This window comes from Bombina bombina, chromosome 2 (genome assembly GCF_027579735.1).
Source record: "Bombina bombina isolate aBomBom1 chromosome 2, aBomBom1.pri, whole genome shotgun sequence".
NCBI lineage: Eukaryota > Metazoa > Chordata > Amphibia > Anura > Bombinatoridae > Bombina > Bombina bombina.
In genome coordinates this window covers 435,713,636-435,735,962 of record NC_069500.1, presented here as the reverse complement: position 1 = coordinate 435,735,962, position 22,327 = coordinate 435,713,636, and the positions used below count along the sequence as shown (strand labels likewise).

Sequence of the window (22,327 nt, the reverse complement as noted above, 5' to 3'; positions counted from 1 at the left end):
TCATATGTCACTAATAAGCCAGATTCTAAGGTTTTACCAATTTGAGGTGCATCGGTGATTGAGCAGTGGTCTAACCTAGGCCGGGAAATACTCACACTCTGCCCTGTTAGAAGTGCTCAAGGGTAGAAATGAGAAACAGCTTCCCTTGATATATCATGTTTACAATAGCTACATCAGGAAAAGAAAGTGAATGCCAGTCCCTGAAGTACCCCTTGCCAATGCCTTAAGTACCCCCAGAGGTACACGCACCACAGGTTGAGAAACTAAGCTCTAATGGATTAGAGCATTTTTTTTTTTTTCTATAATGGCCATTTAAAAGATCATAAAGAATACAATATTTTTATCTGGTGCAATGTAATTACAAATACCTGATGATAATAATAATAATAAAAATGTAATCAGTAACCTATGCACTACAAATGTAATGAAAAGAACCAGTCAAATGCCACAAATTTGTTCCAAAAGAGTTACACTTTGTCTATCAAATAAGGGTGTATTCTATTACATTTAGTAAAGGCATCACAGATATATGCTATTATAAAATCTCCTAACTAAACATTTCAATTTCCTGTCACGTGAAGGTCTTTGGATGGCGTACACCCCTGCTTTGTGTTTGCTCCGGGTTATCTAAGACTAACTTTTTCTTTTTTTTTCTAAATATAGAGGTTTTTTTCCCTTACTGAACTGAGCAATTTAAAACAGCAATCTCTTTTCTCATTTACAGGACTTTCATGAGCATCTAGATTTTATGTTCTGCAGACACCGCATAGAAGCTCTGATTATTTTTCTTATATTTGTATTCTGGTCACTTAAATTATGAGGGGGCATTTGGCATTTGGAATCCGACTGTTGTTGGTACAGAAGAGCCCTCAATGCCGACTAAGCTCCACTTTTGCAAAGTTACAGTTTGTCCCAGCATGCCAGCCTGTAGATCCCCATCATCTGGAGAAGCTTCAGGATTTTGTATCTAGCTCCCAGCGCCTTTTTGTTATAACAGGGGCAGGAATCTCTACAGAATCAGGGATCCCAGACTACCGCTCTGAAGGAGTAGGACTGTACTTTAGAACTGACCGGAGGCCTATCCAGCATGCCGTGTTTGTGAAGAGTAAATCTGCCCGACAACGCTACTGGGCTCGTAATTTTGTAGGGTGGCCACAATTCTCATCCTATCAACCGAACATTGCACATATGGCTCTGTGTAATTGGGAGAGAGCAGGGCGCTTACACTGGTTGGTGACACAGAATGTCGATGCTTTGCACACAAAGGTTGGACAGCTCCGTCTATCGGAATTACATGGTTGTACTCACAGGTAGAGAATCATATTTACAAAATGGAAGCTGTTCTTGTTTCACTGTCAAAACTAACAGTGGCATGGCTGTTAAACTCGTTTCACTTTGACTTCACTGTTAACTTACATTAAAACGTTATAAAAATAAAATAAGAAGTGAACTTTGTGAATTAAGTGAAAATATTTATGCATAAGTGGATACACTGTCCCAGATTTCTCCTTGAGTTCTTTTTATGTTTCCAAAAAAACACCTCAGAAAGAAGAAAGGGAGACAATAGTGTAATCCTATTAGGAAAACCAACTGCAAAATTCAGTGATTAATTACTCACGTGGTTCTGAGCTTTTACCGAGCGCTATCGTATTAGGGCAATGTTTATGTTAGGCACACGACCAGCCACACCTCCGGTGTATCTTCAAATATATTTATTTTGCTAAAATTACACCAATTCTCTTAATGGAACATCAGGTAACAAATGGTACATATATTGTATCACAATCAGGTCACATCAGGTAACAAATGGTACATATATTGTATCACAATCAGGTCACATCGGGTAACAAATGGTACATATATTGTATCACAATCAGGTCACATCGGGTAACAAATGGTACATATATTGTATCACAATCAGGTCACATCGGGTAGCAAATGGTACATATATTGTATCACAATCAGGTCACATCGGGTAACAAATGGTACATATATTGTATCACAATCAGGTCACATCGGGTAACAAATGGTACATATATTGTATCACAATCAGGTCACATCAGGTAACAAATGGTACATATATTGTATCACAATCAGGTCACATCGGGTAACAAATGGTACATATATTGTATCACAATCAGGTCACATCGGGTAACAAATGGTACATATATTATATCACAATCAGGTCACATCAGGTAACAAATGGTACATATATTGTATCACAATCAGGTCACATCAGGTAACAAGTGGTACATATATTGTATCACAATCAGGTCACATCAGGTAACAAATGGTACATATATTGTATCACAATCAGGTCACATCGGGTAACAAATGGTACATATATTGTATCACAATCAGGTCACATCGGGTAACAAATGGTACATATATTGTATCACAATCAGGTCACATCAGGTAACAAATGGTACATATATTGTATCACAATCAGGTCACATCAGGTAACAAATGGTACATATATTGTATCACAATCAGGTCACATCAGGTAACAAATGGTACATATATTGTATCACAATCAGGTCACATCAGGTAACAAATGGTACATATATTGTATCACAATCCCCAAAAATATTTTGAGGATAAAACAACATGTCTTAATACCCAAATGTCCCTTCACTTGGCCCAGGATTGATAAATGTTCTGATACATGTTTCACCTTTCCTGGCTTTTTCAAGGATACATTTCCCTCAGTATTGCCAAATATTTAACTTCCCATTCGATCTCCTATTGGTTCCCTGTTATATGTTGTTGCTGTGTAATACCGGATTAAAATTAGCGCCTTTATTGCCAATAAGAGATCGAATGGAAAGTTAAGTATTTGGCAATACTGAGAAAAATGTATCCTTGAAAAGGCCAAGAAAGGCAAAACATGTGTCGGAAAATGTATCAATCCTGGGCCAAGTGAAGTGACATTTGGGTATTAAGACATATTGTTTTTTGGGGATTGTGATACAATATATGTACCATTTGTTACCTGATGTGACCTGATTGTGATACAATATATGTACCATTTGTTACCTGATGTGACCTGATTGTGATACAATATATGTACCATTTGTTACCTGATGTGACCTGATTGTGATACAATATATGTACCATTTGTTACCGGATGTGACCTGATTGTGATACAATATATGTACCACTTGTTACCTGATGTGACCTGATTGTGATACAATATATGTACCACTTGTTACCTGATGTGACCTGATTGTGATACAATATATGTACCATTTGTTACCTGATGTGACCTGATTGTGATACAATATATGTACCATTTGTTACCTGATGTGACCTGATTGTGATACAATATATGTACCATTTGTTACCTGATGTGACCTGATTGTGATACAATATATGTACCATTTGTTACCTGATATGACCTGATTGTGATACAATATATGTACCATTTGTTACCTGATGTGACCTGATTGTGATACAATATATGTACCATTTGTTACCTGATGTGACCTGATTGTGATACAATATATGTACCATTTGTTACCTGATATGACCTGATTGTGATACAATATATGTACCATTTGTTACCTGATGTGACCTGATTGTGATACAATATACGTACCATTTGTTACCTGATATGACCTGATTGTGATACAATATATGTACCATTTGTTACCTGATGTGACCTGATTGTGATACAATATACGTACCATTTGTTACCTGATGTGACCTGATTGTGATACAATATATGTACCATTTGTTACCTGATGTGACCTGATTGTGATACAATATATGTACCATTTGTTACCTGATGTGCCTGTAAGAGAATTGGTGTCATTTTAACCAAATAAATATATTTGAAGATACATCGGAGGTGTGGCTGGTCGTGTGCCTAACATAACATTGCCCTAATACGATAGAGCTTGGTAAAAGCTCAGAACCACGTGAGTAATGAAAAACTGAATTTTGCAGTTGGTTCTCCTAATAGAATTACACTATTGTCTCCCTCTGTTTCTTCATTCTGAGGTGTTTTGTTGGAAACAAAAGAAAAACTCGAGGAGAAATCTGGGACAGTTTATTGATTTACACATAAATATTTTCATTAAATTCACAAAGTTCACTTTTTTTTTGTATCACATTTTAATGTATTGTGAGTTAACCCTTAAGGACCAGACTACTTTTCCATTTGTTGACCGTTTGGGACCAGGGCTATTTTTAAATTTCTGCGGTGTTTGTGTTTAGCTGTAATTTTTCTCTTACTCGTTTACTGTACCCACACATATTATATACTGTTTTTGTCGCCATTAAATGGAATTTCTAAAGATAACATTATTTTCATCATATCTTATAATTTACTATAAAAAAAATATAAAATATGATTAAAAAATGAAAAAAAAAACACTTTTTCTAACTTTTACACATCTACAACCACCAAAAAACACCCATGCTAAATAGTTTCTAAATTTTGTCCTGAGTTTAGAAATACACAATGTTTACATGTTATTTGCTTTTTTTGCAAGTTATAGGGCAATAAGTACAAGTAGCACTTTGCTATTTCCAAACAATTTTTTTTCAAAATTAGCGATAGTTACATTAGAACACTGATATCTGTCAGGAATCCCTGAATAGCCCTTCACATATATATTTTTTTTTAGTAGACATCCCAAAGTATTGATCTAGGCCCATTTTGGTATATTTCATGCCACTATTTCACCGCCAAATGCGATCAATTAAAAAAAATCATTCACTTTTTCACAAACTTTTTCACAAACTTTAGGTTTATCACTGAAATTATTTACAGCTTGTGCAATTATGGCACAAATGGTTGTAAATACTTCTCTGGGATCCCCTTTGTTCAGAAATAGCAGACATATATGGCTTTGGCATTGCTTTTTGGTAATTAGAAGGCCGCTAATTGCAGCTGCGCACCACACTTGTATTACACACCACACTTGTATTATGCCCAGCAGTGAAGGCGTTAATTAGGTAGCTTGTAGTGAGTTTGTAGGGCTAATTTTAGCTTTAGTGTAGTGTAGTAGACAACCCAAAGTATTGCTCTAGGCCATTTTGGTATATTTTATGCCACCATTTCACCGCCAAATGTGATCAAATAAAAAAATCATTAACTTTTTCACAATTATAGGTTTCTCACTGAAATTATTTACAAACAGTTGGTGCAATCATGGCACAAATGGTTGTAAATGCTTATCTGTGATCCTCTTTGTTCAGAAATAGCAGACATATATGGCTTTGGCATTACTTTTTGATAATTAGAAGGCCGCTAATTGCAGCTGCGCACCACACTTGTATTATGCCCAGCGGTGAAGGGGTTAATTATTTAGCCTTTTTAGGGTTAATTTTTAGCTTTAGTGTAGAGATCAGCCTCCCACTTGACACATCCCACCCTCTGATCCCTCCCTGACCCCCCTCAAGCAGTTCTCTTCCCTCCACCACCTCACAATTGTCACCACCATCTTAAGTACTGGCAGAAAGTCTGCCAGTACTAAAATAAAAGGCTTTTTTTTTTTTTAACATATTTTTCATTTTCTATATATAATCTGCAGTGTTGGATCCCCCTTTAGCCCCCAACCTCCATGACCCCGCCCCCAAACAGCTCTCTAACCCTCCCCCCTCTACCTAGTTGACACCATCTTGTCTGCCAGTACCCAGTTTGGTAAAAAAAACAAACCTTTTTTATATTTAAATACATAAATCAAAATTTTCTGTAGTGTAGCTGCCCCCCCTCATATCCCTACCCCCTCCCAGATCCCTTTCCAAAATTTTTATTTTCAACTCTCCTAAATTTCTGTATTGTAGTAGTCCCAGTTCCGCTTGCACTCGCCGCGCTCCCGCCGCGCTCCCGCCCACATGCACGTGCTATAGTGCACCCGCGCCCACCCTCCCCCCATTAACGGTAACTAAAACGGCAGTTGACCAGCGATAGGCCGCCCACCCGCCGCCCTGCTATGGCTCCCACCCACCAACGATCGGCACCATCGCTAGCTGATGCAGAGAGGGCCACAGAGTGGCTCTCTCTGCATCGGATGCTTAAAAAAGGGTATTGCAGGATGCCTCAATATCGAGGCATCACTGCAATACCCTGAGAGCTGCTGGAAGCGATCACAATTGATTCCAGCGCTCAATTAGACTGAGGACGTACCAGGTATGTCCATTGTCACTAACTGACAGTTTTTGCAGGACGTACCTGGTACGTCCTTGGTCGTTAAGGGGTTAAAGGGACATGAAACCCAAACATTTTCTTTTATGATTCAGATAGAAAATAAAATTTTAAACAACTTTTAAACAACTTTCTAATTTATTTGTTAAAGGAGCAGCAATGTACTACTGGTTTCTAACTGAACACATGGGCGAGCCAATGACAATCGGTATGTATATGCAGCCACCAATCAGCAGCTAGAACCTAGGTTCTTTGCTACTCCTGAGCTTTCCTAGATAAATCTGTCAGCAAAGGATAACAAGAGAAGGAAGCAAATTAAATAATAGAAGTAAATTGGAAAGTTGTTTAAAATTGTATTATGTATCTGAATTTAACCAGCGACAGTTTACCAAGTTTTTGCCATGTACCTCTTAAGGTATTAATAAGCGCCACTTATTATTGGTTGTGCTAAGTATCATCAAAAATTTTAAAAAAGAAATAAAAAAGAAGTACATTGCCTTTAGTCAATAATATATATCTATGTATCACTTTTATCCACGTGGTGTGGCTTTCTCCTTAGGATGGCTGCATTGCTCCCCATTTACCTTTCTATCATTTTTCCTGTATTATAGAATCCTCTTTTATTTTCCAGCATACTTCCTGTTGTACCAGTGTTCCCATACAATGCTGATTTCCAGCTCTATGTAAACTTCATCTTTATCTCTTTGTACAAGAGAAAAAAAAATAGTTTAATTGTCAAAACATTATTGTATTCAAAATTCTTAGCAATAACACCAATTTACCATGAATTAACCCACCCTCAGTCTGTATGTTCTTTTAATAAGTAACTATTGATATGAACGTTTGTATCGAGGGAGATTCAGGCAAGCACAGCCCCGTAATTAAGAGAATAATAATAGAGCAATAATATTTACACCAAAATGATAACCCAAGGTGGGACAATACTTCTAGTTTCCGGTTTAACAAGATGTTTGACATTGTTCTTTATATATCTCATCTGAAAAAGATACGCTATATATAGCGTATCATGTCCGCCAGACATCACTGAATGCTGTACGCTGAATAAGCTGTCAGCATTTAACATTGCACAAGCAGTTCTAGTAAAACTGCTTGTGCAATGCTGCCCCCTGCAGATTTGCAATAAGCCCGATCGTATAGGATCAGTTGGATTGATGTCCGCAGCCTCAGAGGCGGCAGACCAATTAAGGAGCAGCGGTCTTAAGACCACTGCTTCATTACTGCTAATTCCGGCGAGGAAACGGGGGCATCAGGGGCCGTCCGGACCTTGATAAATAGGCCCCTGTGTGTGAGACTGGATTATAAAATTAATTTTAAACATAAGTCTTGGGTTAAATGATAAGTAACAGTAGTATATTTGGGTTCAGAGGAGCTTAAATTTACTCTTTAGTTACCTTACAGACAGCTAGATTACGAGTTGTGCGTTCGTCTTTTAAGGCTAAAAAATGGTAATTTCAGCGTTAAAACAGCACAGCAGCCATTACAAGTCTTGTCGGTATAGGTGTACTGCAAGCCTTTTAGCCTGTACCCAAACTTCAGTCCCGCACACGTAAAAATGACGTTTTTTCATGGGACTTCCATAGTGCTGCCATTATGAGTTTTGCGGTGAGGCTAAAAAGCTTGCATTCCACCCTATACCGACAAGATTCGTTCCGCAATCTAAAAGCAGTAGTTATGAGTTTTACGCTACAAATCTGTTACATAAAACTCATAACTAAACTGCTACAAAGTACACTAAACACCCATAAACTACTTATTAACCCCAAAACCGAGGCCCTCCCGCATCGCAAACACTATATTAAATTTATTAACCCCTAATCTGCCGCTCCCGATATCGCCGCCACTTTAAAAAAATATTTACCCCTATTCCGCCGCTCCCTGACATCACCACTATAATAAACGTATTAACCCCTAAACCGCTGCCCTCCCGCATCACATACACTATTTAAATATAATTAACCCCTAATCTGCCATCCGCCCACATCGCCCCCAATATACTAAAGTTATTAAGCCCTACACCGCCGCCACTATAATAAACCTATTAACCCCTAAACCGCAAGCCCCCACAACAAAATATATTAACTATACTATTAACCCCTAAACCGAAAGCCCCCCACATCGCAATAAACTAATTTAAACTAGTAACCCTAAACCTAACGCCCCCCTAACTTTATATTAAAATTACAATTTCCCTAGCTTAAATTAAATTAAAACTTACCTGTCAAATTAAAAAAGTTAAAACTAACAATTAAACTATATAATTATTAAACTAAAATTAAACTAACTACCAATTAAATAAAACTAAACTACACATTAAAAAATCCTAACACTACTCTAAAAAAAATCACAAAGCATTCAATTACAAAAAATAAAAATTACAAGAAATAACAAACACTAAATTACGGAAAATAACAAAAGAAATTATCAAAAATAAAAAAGAATTACACCTAATCTAATAGCCATATCAAAATAAAAAAGCCCACCCAAAATAAAAAAAAAATTCTAAACCTAAGCTACCCATTGCCCTGAAAAGGGCATTTGGATGGGCATTGCCCTTAAAAGGGCATTTAGCGCTTTTACATGCCCAAACCCTAAACTAAATAAAAAAACACCCAAAAAACCCTTAAAAAAAAACTATCACTAACCCCCAAAGATCCACTTACAGTTTTTTGAAGTCCTGCTTGAACGACCTTCATCCAGGTGGCAAGAAGTCTCCATCCAGACGGCCTCTTCAATCTTCATCCTGGCGGCGAAGTCCTTATTCAAGCGGCGAGAAGTCTTTATCCAGGTACCCTCTTCAATCTTCATCCAGGCGGCATCTTCTATCTTGATCCCAGCGGCGCGGAGCGGGTCTATCCTGAAGATTGCATCCTCTTCATACACTGAATCTTCAAAGCAAGGTATGCAATTCAAGATGGTGTCCCTTGCATTCCTATTGGCTGAATAATTTGAATCAGCCAATAGGAATTAGAGCTGCTAAAATCCTATTGGCTGTTCAAATCAGCCAATAGGATTTAAGCAGCTCTCATTCTATTGGCTAATTCGAATCAGCCAATATAATTTTTTAGCCAATCGGAATGCAAGGGACGCCATCTTGAATCCTGTACCTTGCATTGAAGATTCAGTGTACGGCGGCGACCGTATGAAGAGGATGCTCGGCACCTGGATGTCTTCAGGATGGACTCGCTCCGCACCGCCGGGATCAAGATAGAAGATGTCGCCTGGATGAAGATTGAAGAGGCCACCTGGATGAAGACTTCTCGACGCTTGGATGAGGACTTTGCCGCTGGGATGAAGATTAAAGAGGTTGCCTGGAGGAAGACTTTTCATCGCCTGGATAAAGATCGTTCAAGCAGACTTCAAAAACTGTAGGTGGACCTTCGGGTTAGTGATAGGTTTTTTAAGGGTTTTTTGGGTGGTTTTTTTTTCAGTTTAGGGTTTGGGCATGTAAAATAGCTATAAGTTTTTTTAATTTAACAGGTAATTAGGTGTAATTCTTTTTTATTTTTGATAATTTCATTGGTTATTTTTTGTAATGGTAGGTTTTTTTATTTTTTGTAATTTAAGGTTTTAGTTCACAGGTAAGTTTGTATTTATTTTAAATAAATACAAATTTACCTGTGAAATAAAAATAAAACCTAAGCTAGCTACAATATATCTATTAGTTATATTGTAGCTAGCTTAGGTTTTATTTCACAGGTATTTAGTTTTAAATAGGTATTATTTAGTTAATAATTGTAAGTTTCATTTATCTATATTTTAATTATGTTAAAGTTAGGGGGTGTTAGGATTAGGGTTACGGTTAGGCTTAGGGTTACGTTAGGGTTAGGGGTTAATATATAGTTTAATTTAGGTTGTTGCAATGTGGGAGCTGGCGGTTTACGGGTTAATAGGTTTATTTAGAGCCAGTGATGTGAGAGGCCAGAAGTTTAGGGGTTAATAGCTTCATTTAGTTGCAGCGATGTCGGGGAGCGGCGGAATAGGGGTTAATTGATTTATTTAGGTGGCAGCAATGTTGGGGTGCAGGGGTATATGGGTTAATAACTTTAGTATAGTAGCAGCGATATTGGGAGCTGCAGATTAGGGGCTAATAGCTTTATTTCGGTGGTGGCGATATCAGGGGCGGAAGATTAGGGGTTGTCGCCGTAGTTATCAAAGCGTCAAGATCAGCAAATGTTGAAATTTGTGATGTAACATACGATCCCGCAATCTCAATCCGACGCACATCGATGCAAGTTTAAAACCCGTGGAATTCAAGTGGAGACGTGTTAATTCGCCCTTCTATTCGACACAATTTGAAGCTCTCACAAAGTTATCAAAATTTCTACAGTTACGCTCGCGTCTTTCCCGACACAGCGTACCTGGTTTTCAATCCGCCACCCTTCATGTCCCGGATGCCGTAGAACTTAATGGGAGTCTGAAAACACAGAAAGCTTATGTTCGATGCTGCAAGAGAATGAAGTATATTACATAATAAAAGTAAATTAGAAACTCTATTAAAATTGTATACCCTTTCTAAATCAAACAATATTATTGCTCCACATGTGGTGCACTAGTAGATATAGGGATAAAAATGAAAAATACATTATTACTGATGGATTATGCTACAACTTTGTCTCTCATTACAAATCAAGGGACAATATTATTTCTACATATTTGGTGCAAAGTTTTGCTCCAAACTTGTCGCACTAATAGATATAGATATAAAAATGAAATAAATACACATAGCTCAAAGGGATAACCCACCTAACTTTAAACTGTCATTCTATTTTCAGTGTATTTCTTCCTTCTCTTAAAAAAAAAAAAAAGTAAGAAATGTCATCTTATATGCCAGGCCATTTTATAACACCTGTGAAGGGGTGTTTTTTAAAAATAGATTGCAATCAAGAGGGGTTAGACAGGTGCAGAGAGAAACCTGGCCCAGCTCTTAAATGGACACGAAACCCCAAAATATTTTTTCATGATTTGGATAGAACACACAATTTTAAACAGCTTTCAAATTTACTTCTATTATCTAATTTGCTTCATTCTCTTGTTATCCTTTGCTGAAGGAACGGAATTGCACTACTGGCAGCTAGATGAACACATCTATTTAGCCAATCACAAGAGACAAATGTGTGCAGGCACCAATTAGCAGCTAGCTCCCACTGGTGCAACTTAAATGTTTACTTTCCTATCACTTAGGATTGCATAGATTGCAAATAAATACATATGATACTCTGATTACATGTTATATTCGAAATTATTCCTGCTCAGAATAATAATACATTTACACTATATACATATAGTGGTATAAATAAACACAGAGATATGACAGACAACATTGTTTAGAACAAAAAACACATGTAAATATGTTTGCAAAAGATTTCTGACATAACACTCACGTGTGTGTGTGTATATATATATATATATATATATATATATACATACATACTTAAATATATATGTTCAATATTAAAAAGAATTCTAATAATTCACTCTACACTTTGCACCAAATATGTCCCTATTTGCTATATTCGCAATTAGTCTTGCTCAGAAAAAGAATATATTTACACTATAGATAATAATGTGATTAAGAGAAATGTGCTTGTTCATGGACAGTAATGAAATGGTATAAATAAAGTTGTGAAAAGCCCGAATAGCTGCGACATCAATGACTGTTAGTTAACACCAGTCCGATGTGCTTCGCACCATACTTGATGCGCATGTTTTTGACTGCTTTTTTGATAAAAAAGGGGATCGTATTCAGATCCACGGCCGCAATGTTTGGCGAGCGTATTGATGCCCGCGAATGCAACATAGTTGACGCTTTGATAAATATCCCCCATAGACTTCAATAGGGCTGCATTATGGAGCTTTTCTTTCCGCAATCGCATGGTTAGGTTTTTGTCTGACAGCTTCTCCCCATTGATGTCTATGGGGAAAGCGTGCATGAGCACGTCAAAACAGCACTTGTTTTTGGTGCGTTATGGAGCTTAAAAACCCAATATCGCACGCACAAGCCGGGTTTTGAAAAACTTGTAATGGCTGCGCTATAGAGGGCTAAATAACGCAACTTTTCTTGCTTTGCGTTAGAGACAGTAAACACCTTGTAATTACCTCAGAGGCAGATCTTTTGTTTACTTTCTACAATTAGATTTTTTTAGTGAAAAATTTTCTGCAGGCAATTTTGAAATAAAATTCTATTTTAAATTAGGCAGTTAAACCACCCCTGAGTTTACCAGTTTAAATTATAAGCATAGGCCTTCAGCCTCTTATTGTGTCACTCACTACCCATGCTTCCTTCTAAACTAACCTGGCCTGCCCCCTAAGTAGTGTCCCCCCCCCACACTTGCTCATAAAAATGCCCTCAGCAGCCAGTCGGACCTCTTTAAAGTTAAACATAAGGAACGGCATGGGCTGACCTGCTGTCACGTCACCACAATTTTTACTGAGAGCCAAGTTTCTCGCTGCTCATAATAAAAAAAAATCAAACTGTTTAAGTGCAGCTGCCAGTTGAATGAATTCAGCTCTACTATATCTTTGGGGGGGTTGGAGTAAGTTGGAGCAGACCCGGTGTTCTCTAATTTTCCTCAACCTCATAAGAATGCTGGACCGTGTCACTTCCGGTGATGTAGAATCAGCTGTTTGATTGAAACATCCTTCACTACGCATGCGCTCCACCACATTATCCAGTGCATCACCACACTCCAATCGCCACGGTCCAGCATACTTATTGGGCCGAGAACAAGTCTGACGAAAAATTGAATCACTGTGCATGTGCTCCACCACAGAACCTAATTTCTATTATTATTATTAGAAGGTATTTTGTATAGCGCCAACAGATTCCGCAGCTCTGTAAACATAGGCGGTATACAAGTTAACATTTATAGGGGGGGCAAATGGGTAGAGGTCCCTGCCGAGAGTTGCACTGTTGTAATCGGCTCTTATGCGGGTGATCTACAAACAGCTGGGCTCATAGGCTTACATGCTAAGGGGTTCAAGGGGATAGCAGTGGAGTTAGGAAAGGTTAGTGTATGTTGCATGCACCCCTGAATAGTACAGTCTTTAGGGAGCGCTTGAAGCTTTGAAAACTAGGGGAGAGTCTTGTGGAGCGAGGCAGAGAGTTCCACAAGATGGCAGCCAGTCTGGAGAAGTCTTGTAAACGGGAATGTGAGGAGGTGAGTAGGAGATTGTGGGCAGAGTGAAGGGGGAGGGAGAGTATCTGGAGACAAGGTCTAAGATGTAGGGGGAGCAGTGTAGTTGAGGGCTTTGTATGTCAGAGTAAGAATTTTGTGTTTAAGCCTGGAGGCAAGAGGAAGCCAGTGAAGGGATTGGCAGAGAGGTGCAGCAGATGAAGAGCAACGTGTAAGGAAGATGAGCCATTCATTATGGACTGTAAAGGAGCTAGGCGGTAGCTATGGAGACCAGAGAGGATGGAGTTGCAGTAATCGAGGCGGGAAAGGATGAGAAAGTGGATTAGAATCTTAGTTGTGTCTTGTGAAAGGAAAGGAAATGTCTAATTTTAGGTATGTTTTTAAGGTGGAAGCGGCAGGCTTTAGCCAAGGATTGAATGTGAGGAGTGAGTCAAGTGTGACTCCAAGACATCGGGCATGTGGGGTAGGGGTAATAATGGAGTTATCAACAGTTATAGAGAAGTTGGGAGTGGAGATTTTTGAAAAAGGGGGGAAAATAAGGAGCTTAGTTATGGAGAGATTTAGCTTAAGGTAGTGAGAGGACATCCAAGATGTATATGAGAAAGACAGTTCGTGAATCGGGTTTGCAAGGAAGAAGATAGGTCTGGTGCAGAGAGGTAGATTTGGGTGTCATCGGCATACAAATGGTATTGAAACCCATGGGACTTTGTTAAGGAACCTAAAGATGATGTGTAGATTGAGAAGAGAAGGGGACCAAGGACAAAGCCTTGCGGTACCCCAACAGAAAGTGGTAACAGGGAAGAGGATGCCCCAGAGAAGGCTACACTATAGCTATGGTTAGACAGATAGGAAGAGAACCACGAGAGAGCTGTGTCGCAAATGCCGAAGGATTGGAGAGTTTGGAGCAAAAGAGGGTGGTCGACAATATCAAAGGCTGCAGACAGATCAAGGATGATAAGCAGAGAGGAGTGGTCTTTGGATTTTGCTGTAAGTAGGTAGTTGGTAGCCCTAACAATTGCTGTCTCAGTGGAGTGGTGGGGGCGAAATCCAGATTGCAGTGGGTCAAGGAGGGAGTTTAGTGTAAGGAAATGGGATAGACGTACAAATTCTAGATTTTCGAGCAGCTTCGAGGCAAGAGGGAGTAGGGAAATAGGGCTGTAGTTGGATGGGGAGGTTGGGTTGAGAGAAGATTTTTTGAGGATAGGTGTGACCAGTGCGTGTTTAAGAGATGAGGGAAATATACCAGTGCTGAGGGAGAGGTTGAAGATGTGTGTGAGTATAGGGGTAAAGGTAGAAGAGAGGGTGGGGAGTAGCTGTGAGGGGATGGGGTCGATGGGACAGGTAGTGAGGTGAGAGGATAGTATAAGGGTAGAAACTTCATCCATAAGGCTATGTGGGTTTTGGATGATAGTGAGGTTTTGAGGGGGTTTAAGACCGGTAGCATGTTGAGAGCTGATTTAATTTCTGATGGAGTCTGTTTTGTTATTGAAGTAGCTGGCAAAATCTTGAGCTGAGAGAGAAGTTGTAGTAGGAGATGGAGGTGGGCAGAGAAGAGTATTGAATGGGGAGAACAGACGTTTTGGGTTTGAAGAAAGATGAGAGATAAGAGTGGCGAAGTAATGTTGCTTATATAGATAAAGGGCAGAATAGTAAGAGTTCAAGATGAACGTGTAGTGAAGAAAGTCAGCTGAACTTCGAGATTTTCTCCAGTGTCGCTCAGCAGTACGGGAACATCTGCGTAGGTACCGTGTCAGAGGAGTATTCCAGGGCTGAGGATGAGTGTATGATTTCCGAGCTATGGTAGGTGGGACCAGATTATCAAGGACCGATGTAAGGGTGGAGTTAGTGGCAGATAGATTCATCAGGGCAGGAAAAGGAGGGCATGAAAGAGAGGAGAGGTTCGATAGAGCTAGCGAGCTGTTTCTGATCTAATGACTTGATGCTTCTGTAAAGTTTGGTCTGAGGGGTAGAAGGAGGGAGAGTTGTAGGGAGGGATGTGATGTTACAAGTGAGGAGATGATGGTCTGAAAGAGGAAAAGGGGAGTTTGTGAATTTTGAGATAGTTAAAATCAGATAAAGGAAGTGACCATCTTTGTGAGTGGGAGAGTTAGTCCATTGAGACAGGCCGAAAGAAGAAGTTAGTTGCAGAACTTGTTTTGCAAAGAAGGCAGTGGGGTTGTCAACAGGGAGGTTGAAGTCGCCAAGAATGAGGGCAGGGGTGTCTAGTGATCTAGAAATACCCTTGGATATCTTTTTATATCCCTTTCCTGTTTTATACAGTTCAACTACTTTTTCCCGCAGATCCTTTGACAATTTTTTTGCTTTCCCCATGACTCAGAATCCAGAATCGTCAGTGCAGCACTGGATGAAAGATGCAAGGGCCTGTCAGGAGTCCAGAAACTCATTGACCTTTTATATACACACACTAATTACAGGAAAATAGATCACAGGTGAGGTTGGTACCCTTTAATAGCCATTCAAACCCCTTTGTGTCAACTTGTGTGCATGTTATCAGGCCAAAATCACCAGGGTATGTAAACTTTTGATCAGGTTCATTTGGGTAGTTTCTGTTGTCATTAGGATTTAAAAAGAGTAAACACAGTTGATTGATAATAAATGGCTTTAGCCAAACACTAACCATGAGTGAAAGAAAAGTTTTTATGTTATCATTCATATTCTCTGAAAAATGGCCAAGAAATCATAAATTCTGCCAGGGTATGTAAACTTATCAGCACAACTGTATATGTGTATGTGTGTTATGTCAGAAATCTTTTCCAAACATATTTAGTAACTTTTCCCTAAATTCCCTTTTTTGTTCTAAACAATGTTTGTCTCTGTGTTTAGTTTTAGCACTATATGTATATAGTGTCAATTTATTATTATTCTGAGCAGGAATAATTGCAAATGTATCATGTAATCAGGGTATCATATGTATTTATTTGCAATCAATGGATATTTTAAAAGCTGGGCCAGTTTTCTCTCTGTACCTGTGTAACCCCTCCTGATTGCAATCTAGTTTTAAAAACCACCCCTTCACAGGTAAAATGGGCTGGCATATAAGATTACATTTTTTACTGAAAAAGAAATTCAAGAGAAGTAAGAAATGCACTGAAAATAGCATGCCAGTAAAGAGGTGATTTTAATTTCTGCTGAATCTGAATCATGACAGTTTAATGTTAGGTGGGCTATCCCTTTGAGCTATCAGTTTAAGATTATATTGAATCAAACATCAATTCAAATTCTAAAATCCTTGTCTAAAATATTACACTGTGTGTCCTAATGTCAGCATCAATGTTTATCTTTAATTCTAAATTCACATATACATACTTTCAAAGTATAATACACAATGTAACAAATGGCACTTACAAGTTCTGATGAGTGATCAATGACACAAGTATCGAGAAATTTGATTAGTTAGTGATCGTTTAAAATGTATACTTGAATCAGATTGGCTGATGTCCTAGATCATGTGATTATGCATATTCCAATCAAAAGTGGTTGAAACATTCACTTGTGTGTGGGATGTTTAGGAGTTTGCATCATAATTGGTGCGAAAAGTGTTGCATCAAAATTGGTGCGAAAGTGGAGAGTGTGACTTGTATTACATGGCTTAAAAATGGTGCACATAGATTTTTCACAAAAAATAAAAAGGAAGTTAGCTATATTATGTTGTGTATTTATTTCATTTTTATCTCTATATCTATTAGTGCGACAAGTTTGAGACAAAACTTTTCAACAAATTTGTAGAAATAATATTGTCCCCTTGCTTTGTAATGAGAGACAAATTTGTAGCATAATCCATAAGTAGTAGTGTATATTTCATTTTTATCCCTATATCTACTAGTGCACCAAATGTGTAGCAATAATATTGTTTGATTTAGAAAGGGTATACAATTTTAATAGAATTTCTAATTTACTTTTTTTATGTAATATACTGCATTCTCTTGCAGCACCGAACATAAGCTTTCTGTGTTTTCAGACTCCCATTGACTTATATGGCATCCGCGACCTGAAGGGTGGTGGATTAAAAACTAGGTATGCTGCGTCGGAATAGACGCGAACGTACCTGTTAAATGTTTGCTACATTTGGAAAAGGTTCAAATAGAGTCGAATCTGAATTTGAAACATCTGTAATGAGTCAAGCAGCGATCTGAGTCGGATTGAGATTGTGGGATTCGTATATTACGTCACAAATTTCAACATTTGACGATTTTGACGCTTTGATAACTACGGAGGATCAATCTTTCGATAAATATGACGCGGAATTCAAGCGTATTTTCAGTTTAAACTTTGATAAATAGACCCTATATAGTTCTTTCAATATTGTGTCTCATATTAAAAAAATAAAAAAAGATATAAGGGAAGTAATATTATTTATGTTACTGACTGCTGCATCTAGCTTCATTGCACAGATAGCTAAGTTCAGGATCTTTATATTGAGGCATATTTTAGCATAGAACACTTTACATGGCATACTTCACTATGGCATGTTATATTTTACTATGGTTCTGTATCTGGCACGTCACTGTAACACTTTTTTACAGTACTATACTCTTTACCTGGCACTTTGCCTGTTACATACTTTATATCAGTGTTGTTCTTTATAACAGTCTTCAAATGTCCATAACCAGCCAGATTCTAAGGATTTCCCTACCTGAGTACAGGTGAGTCAGTCACAGTGAGTGAACAGCTGACCAGCTCAGACAGGGAATTAGCATCTGGCAAGTCAAGAGGTGCTTGAGGGTAAAACTGAGAAAAACTGATTTCTGTCATTCTGTCATGTCATGCAACTGTGCAAAAATAATAAAAAGGAAATGTGCTGGAATACCGCTTAAAGGGACATTATACACTCATTTTTTTCTTTGAATAAATGTTTAGTAGATTATCTATTTATATAGCCCATAAAGTTGTTGTTTTTTTTTTTTTTAAAATGTATAGTTTTGCTTCTTTTTAAATAACTTTGCTCTGATTTTCAGGCTCCTAACTAAGCCCCAAAGTTTTAGGAGAATTACCTTCAGCTACCTACTCTAGCTTGCTCCTGTTTGTGTAAAGGGTCTTTTCATATGCAAAAGAAGGGGGAGTACCTTATTCCACATTTGCAGTGGGCTTTCATGCTACCTTTTCAACAGAACTGACAGCTTCTAAGTAATTTTTTAAACAGTTTTATACTGGATTTTTATATCAGTATCTGGGCATCTTATTCTTTATAGTAGTGTCTATTACATGCAGTTATATGAAAAGTGGTGTATACTGTCCCTTTAACAATGATCCAGGTATTTACTGGGGTACAACTACCTCAGGTTCAGAAGCAAGGGAATATATTATATTAAACCTTATGATGGCAGATAAAAAAGGATATAAAATATAAGCATCTACATTTTTTTGTTTTCTCATGCCTCAGATATTTTTGTCTATGTTCATGGTTGTGTTTTTTATTTCTAGCTATCTGTTTCATCTTCAGGTCCTTGTGACTAGCCTCCATATATGTCTCACATTTTACTCTCCTATAATTATGGCTGATATTGATCTGTCGCTATCTCAGTTATTGTGTCCTGTGTTCCCTGTTTTAGGGTGATATGCTTGGGCTGCCAGACAGTGATTAACAGATCAGAGCTTCAGCAGAAGTTTGGGGATTTAAATCCCAACTGGAGCGAGAGAGCACATGGCTTGGCCCCAGATGGTGACGTTTTCCTGACAGATACGCAGGTGGCCAATTTCCGTGTCCCTGACTGTGAAAAGTGTGGGGGCATCCTAAAGCCTCAGGTGACATTTTTTGGTGATACAGTAAGCCGAGACTTTGTGTTTTCCATATATGAACGCCTGGATCAGGCTGACGCCATGCTTATTGTGGGGTCCTCAATGCAGGTAAGTTTGTGTCCCTTATGAATGTTGGAGTCTGTGTAGGGTTTCCAGTTGTCCAGTATTTAAAGTTAAAGTAAACATCCTAAGATTTCAAAATAAAATGTTTAGTTATGCGTAAGCAAACAAAATATTTTCACTATTTATTTTGTGCCTTATTCATATACTTAGCTCTAAAAATTAAATTTTTTGTAAATCCTGGATTTCCCTTTCGAAATAAGGCAAATGGTGGGTGGAGTTTGGCTATTGAAAAACAATCGCAACAAACACATTTAGAATTGACTGATATGTTATTCTATAGCAAGAAAACAGAAATATTTTGTAATTGCATGGTGTTTACTGTCCCTTAAAGGGACAGTAAACACCAGAATTTTTGTTGTTTAAAAAGATAGATAATCCCTTTATTACCTATTCCCCAGATTTGCATAACCAACACAGTTATAATAATACACGTTTCACCTCTGTGATTACCTTGGATCTAAGCCTCTGCAGACTGTCCCCTTATTTCATTTCTTTTGACAGACTTTAGCCAATAAGTGCTCAATTCTCGGAAAATTCACGTGCGTGAGCTCAATGTTATCTATATGAAACACATGAACTAACGCCCTCTATTGGTGAAAAACTGTCAAAATGCATTCAGATTAGAGGCGGCCTTCAAGTTCTAAGAAATTAGCATATGAACCTCCTAGGTTTAGCTTTTAACTAAGAATACCAAGAGAACAAAGCAAAATTGGTGCTTAAAGTAAATTGGAAAGTTGTTAAAGATTACATGCCCTATTTGAATCATGAAAGTTTTTTTTGGACTTGACTGTCTCTTTAACCCCTGAATGACAGGACGTACCAGGTACGTCCTGCAAAAACTGTCAGTTAATGACAGTGGACGTACCTGTTACGTCCTCTGTGAAAATGAGCGCTGGAAGTGATTGCTATCGCTTCCAGCTGCTCTCAGGTTATTGCAGCGATGCCTCGATATTGAGGCATCACTGCGATACGCTTTTTTACACACCGATGACTATGTGGCCCTCTCTGCTTCGGCCATTGATGGTGCTGAACATTGGTGGGTGGGAGTAGCAGCAGGGAGGCGGGTGGGCGGCCCATCGGTAGTGCGCGGGGGGGGGCGGGAGCGCGCGCGGGGCGTGTGGGGGGGGGGGGGGGAATTGAGGAGGGGCAGCTACACTACAGAAAATTTATTTTTAAGATAAAAAAAATATTAAAAATACAGTGTTTTCCGCAAACTGGGTACTGGCAGACAGCTGCCAGTACCAAAGATGGCGGCAACTATGTAGAGGGGGGAGGGTTAGAGAGCTGGGGGATCCAACGCTGCAGAATAACTGTAAAAAAAAAGAGCCTTTTATTTTAGTACTGGCAGAGTTTCTGCCAGTATTGAAGATGGTGGTGACAATTGTGGGGTGGGGGAGGGAAGGGAGCTGGGAGGGATCAGGGGGTGGGATGTGTCAGGTGGGAGGCTGATCTCTACACTAAAGCTAAAATTAACCCTACAAGCTACCTAATTAACCCCTTAACTGCTGGGCATAAATAAAACCTAAATTTTATGAAAAAGTGAACGATTTTTTTTATTTGATCGCATTTGTCGGTCAAATGGTGGCATGAAATATACCAAAATGGGCCTAGATCAATACTTTGGGTTGTCCACTAAAAATATATATACACATGTGAAGGGTTATTCAGGGATTCCTGACAGATATCAGTGTTCCAATGCAACTATCTAATTTTGAAAAAGAAATGGTTTGGAAATAGCAAAGTGCTACTTGTACTTATTGCCCTATAACTTGCAAAAAAGCAAAGAACATGTAAATATTGGGTATTTCTAAACTCAGGACAAAATTTAGAAACTATTTAGCATGGGTGTTTTTTGGTGGTTGTAGATGTGTAACAGATTTTGGGGGTCAAAGTTAGAAAAAGTGTGTTTTTTCCATATTTACATCATATTTTATAATTTTTTTATAGTAAATTATAAGACATGATAAAAATAATAATATCTTTAGAAAGTCCATTTAATGGCGAGAAAAACAGTATATAATATGTGTGTGTACAGTAAATGAGTAAGAGGAACATTACAGCTAAACACAAACACAGCAGAAATGTAAAAATAGCCTTGGTCCAAAAGGTCAACAAATGGAAAAGTGGTCTGGTCACCAACGCCTAGATTTAGAGTTCTACGTTAGCCTTCAAAAGCAGCGTTAATACGTTAGCCTTCAAAAGCAGCGTTAAGGGCTCCTAACGCTGCTTTTTACCGCCCGCTGGTATTTAGAGTCAGCCAGGAAAGGGTCTAACGCTCACTTCCAAGCCGCGACTTTTCCATACCGCAGATCCCCTTACGCCAATTGCATATACTATCTTTTCAATGGGATCTTCCTAACGCTGGTATTTAGAGTCTTGGTTGAAGTGAGCGGTAGAGCCTCTACTGACAAGACTTCATCCGCAGAAAAAGTCAGTAGTTAAGAGCTTTCTGGGCTAACGCCGGTTTATAAAGCTCTTAACTACTGTGCTCTAAAGTACACTAACACCCATAAACTACCTATGTGCCCCTAAACCGAGGTCCCCCCACATCGGCGCCACTCTAATAAATATTTTTAACCCCTAATCTGCCGAACGCACACTGCCGCCACCTACATTATCCCTTTGTACCCCTAATCTGCTGCCCCTAACATCGCCGACACCTACATAATATTTATTAACCCCTAATTGCCCCCCTGAAGATCTCCCTACCTTGAGTCGTCTTCACCCAAGCGGGTCGAACTCTTCATCCGATGGACCAAAAGAAGACATCCAGAGCGGCAGAAGTCTTCATCCTATCCGGGCAGAAGAGGACATCTGGACCGGCAGACATCTTCATCCAAGCGGCATCTTCTATCTTCATCCATCCGACGAGGAGTGGCTCCATCTTCAAGACCTCCGGCGCGGAACATCCTTCTTCAACGACGACTACCCGACGAATGAAGGTTCCTTTAAGTGACGTCATCCAAGATGGCGTCCCTCGAATTCCGATTGGCTGATAGGATTCTATCAGCCAATCGGAATTAAGGTAGGAAAAATCCGATCAGCCAATAGAATGCGAGCTCAATCTGATTGGCTGATTGGATCAGCCAATCGGATTTTTCCTACCTTAATTCCGATTGGCTGATAGAATCCTATCAGC

The 22,327-nt window shown here is 38.8% G+C and overlaps 1 protein-coding gene across 2 annotated transcripts in view; it reads left to right on the top strand.

Annotated features, from left to right (window-relative positions):
* SIRT4 (sirtuin 4) overlaps positions 1-22,327 on the top strand; it is a 42,459-nt gene that overhangs the window by 8,292 nt on the left and 11,840 nt on the right. For both annotated transcript variants that reach the window (XM_053702053.1, XM_053702054.1), the window contains exons 2-3: positions 725-1,310; positions 18,879-19,173. In XM_053702053.1, the coding sequence (XP_053558028.1) occupies positions 817-1,310; positions 18,879-19,173 (789 nt within the window). In that variant the 5' untranslated portion in view covers positions 725-816. The remainder of the gene's footprint in view (positions 1-724; positions 1,311-18,878; positions 19,174-22,327) is intronic.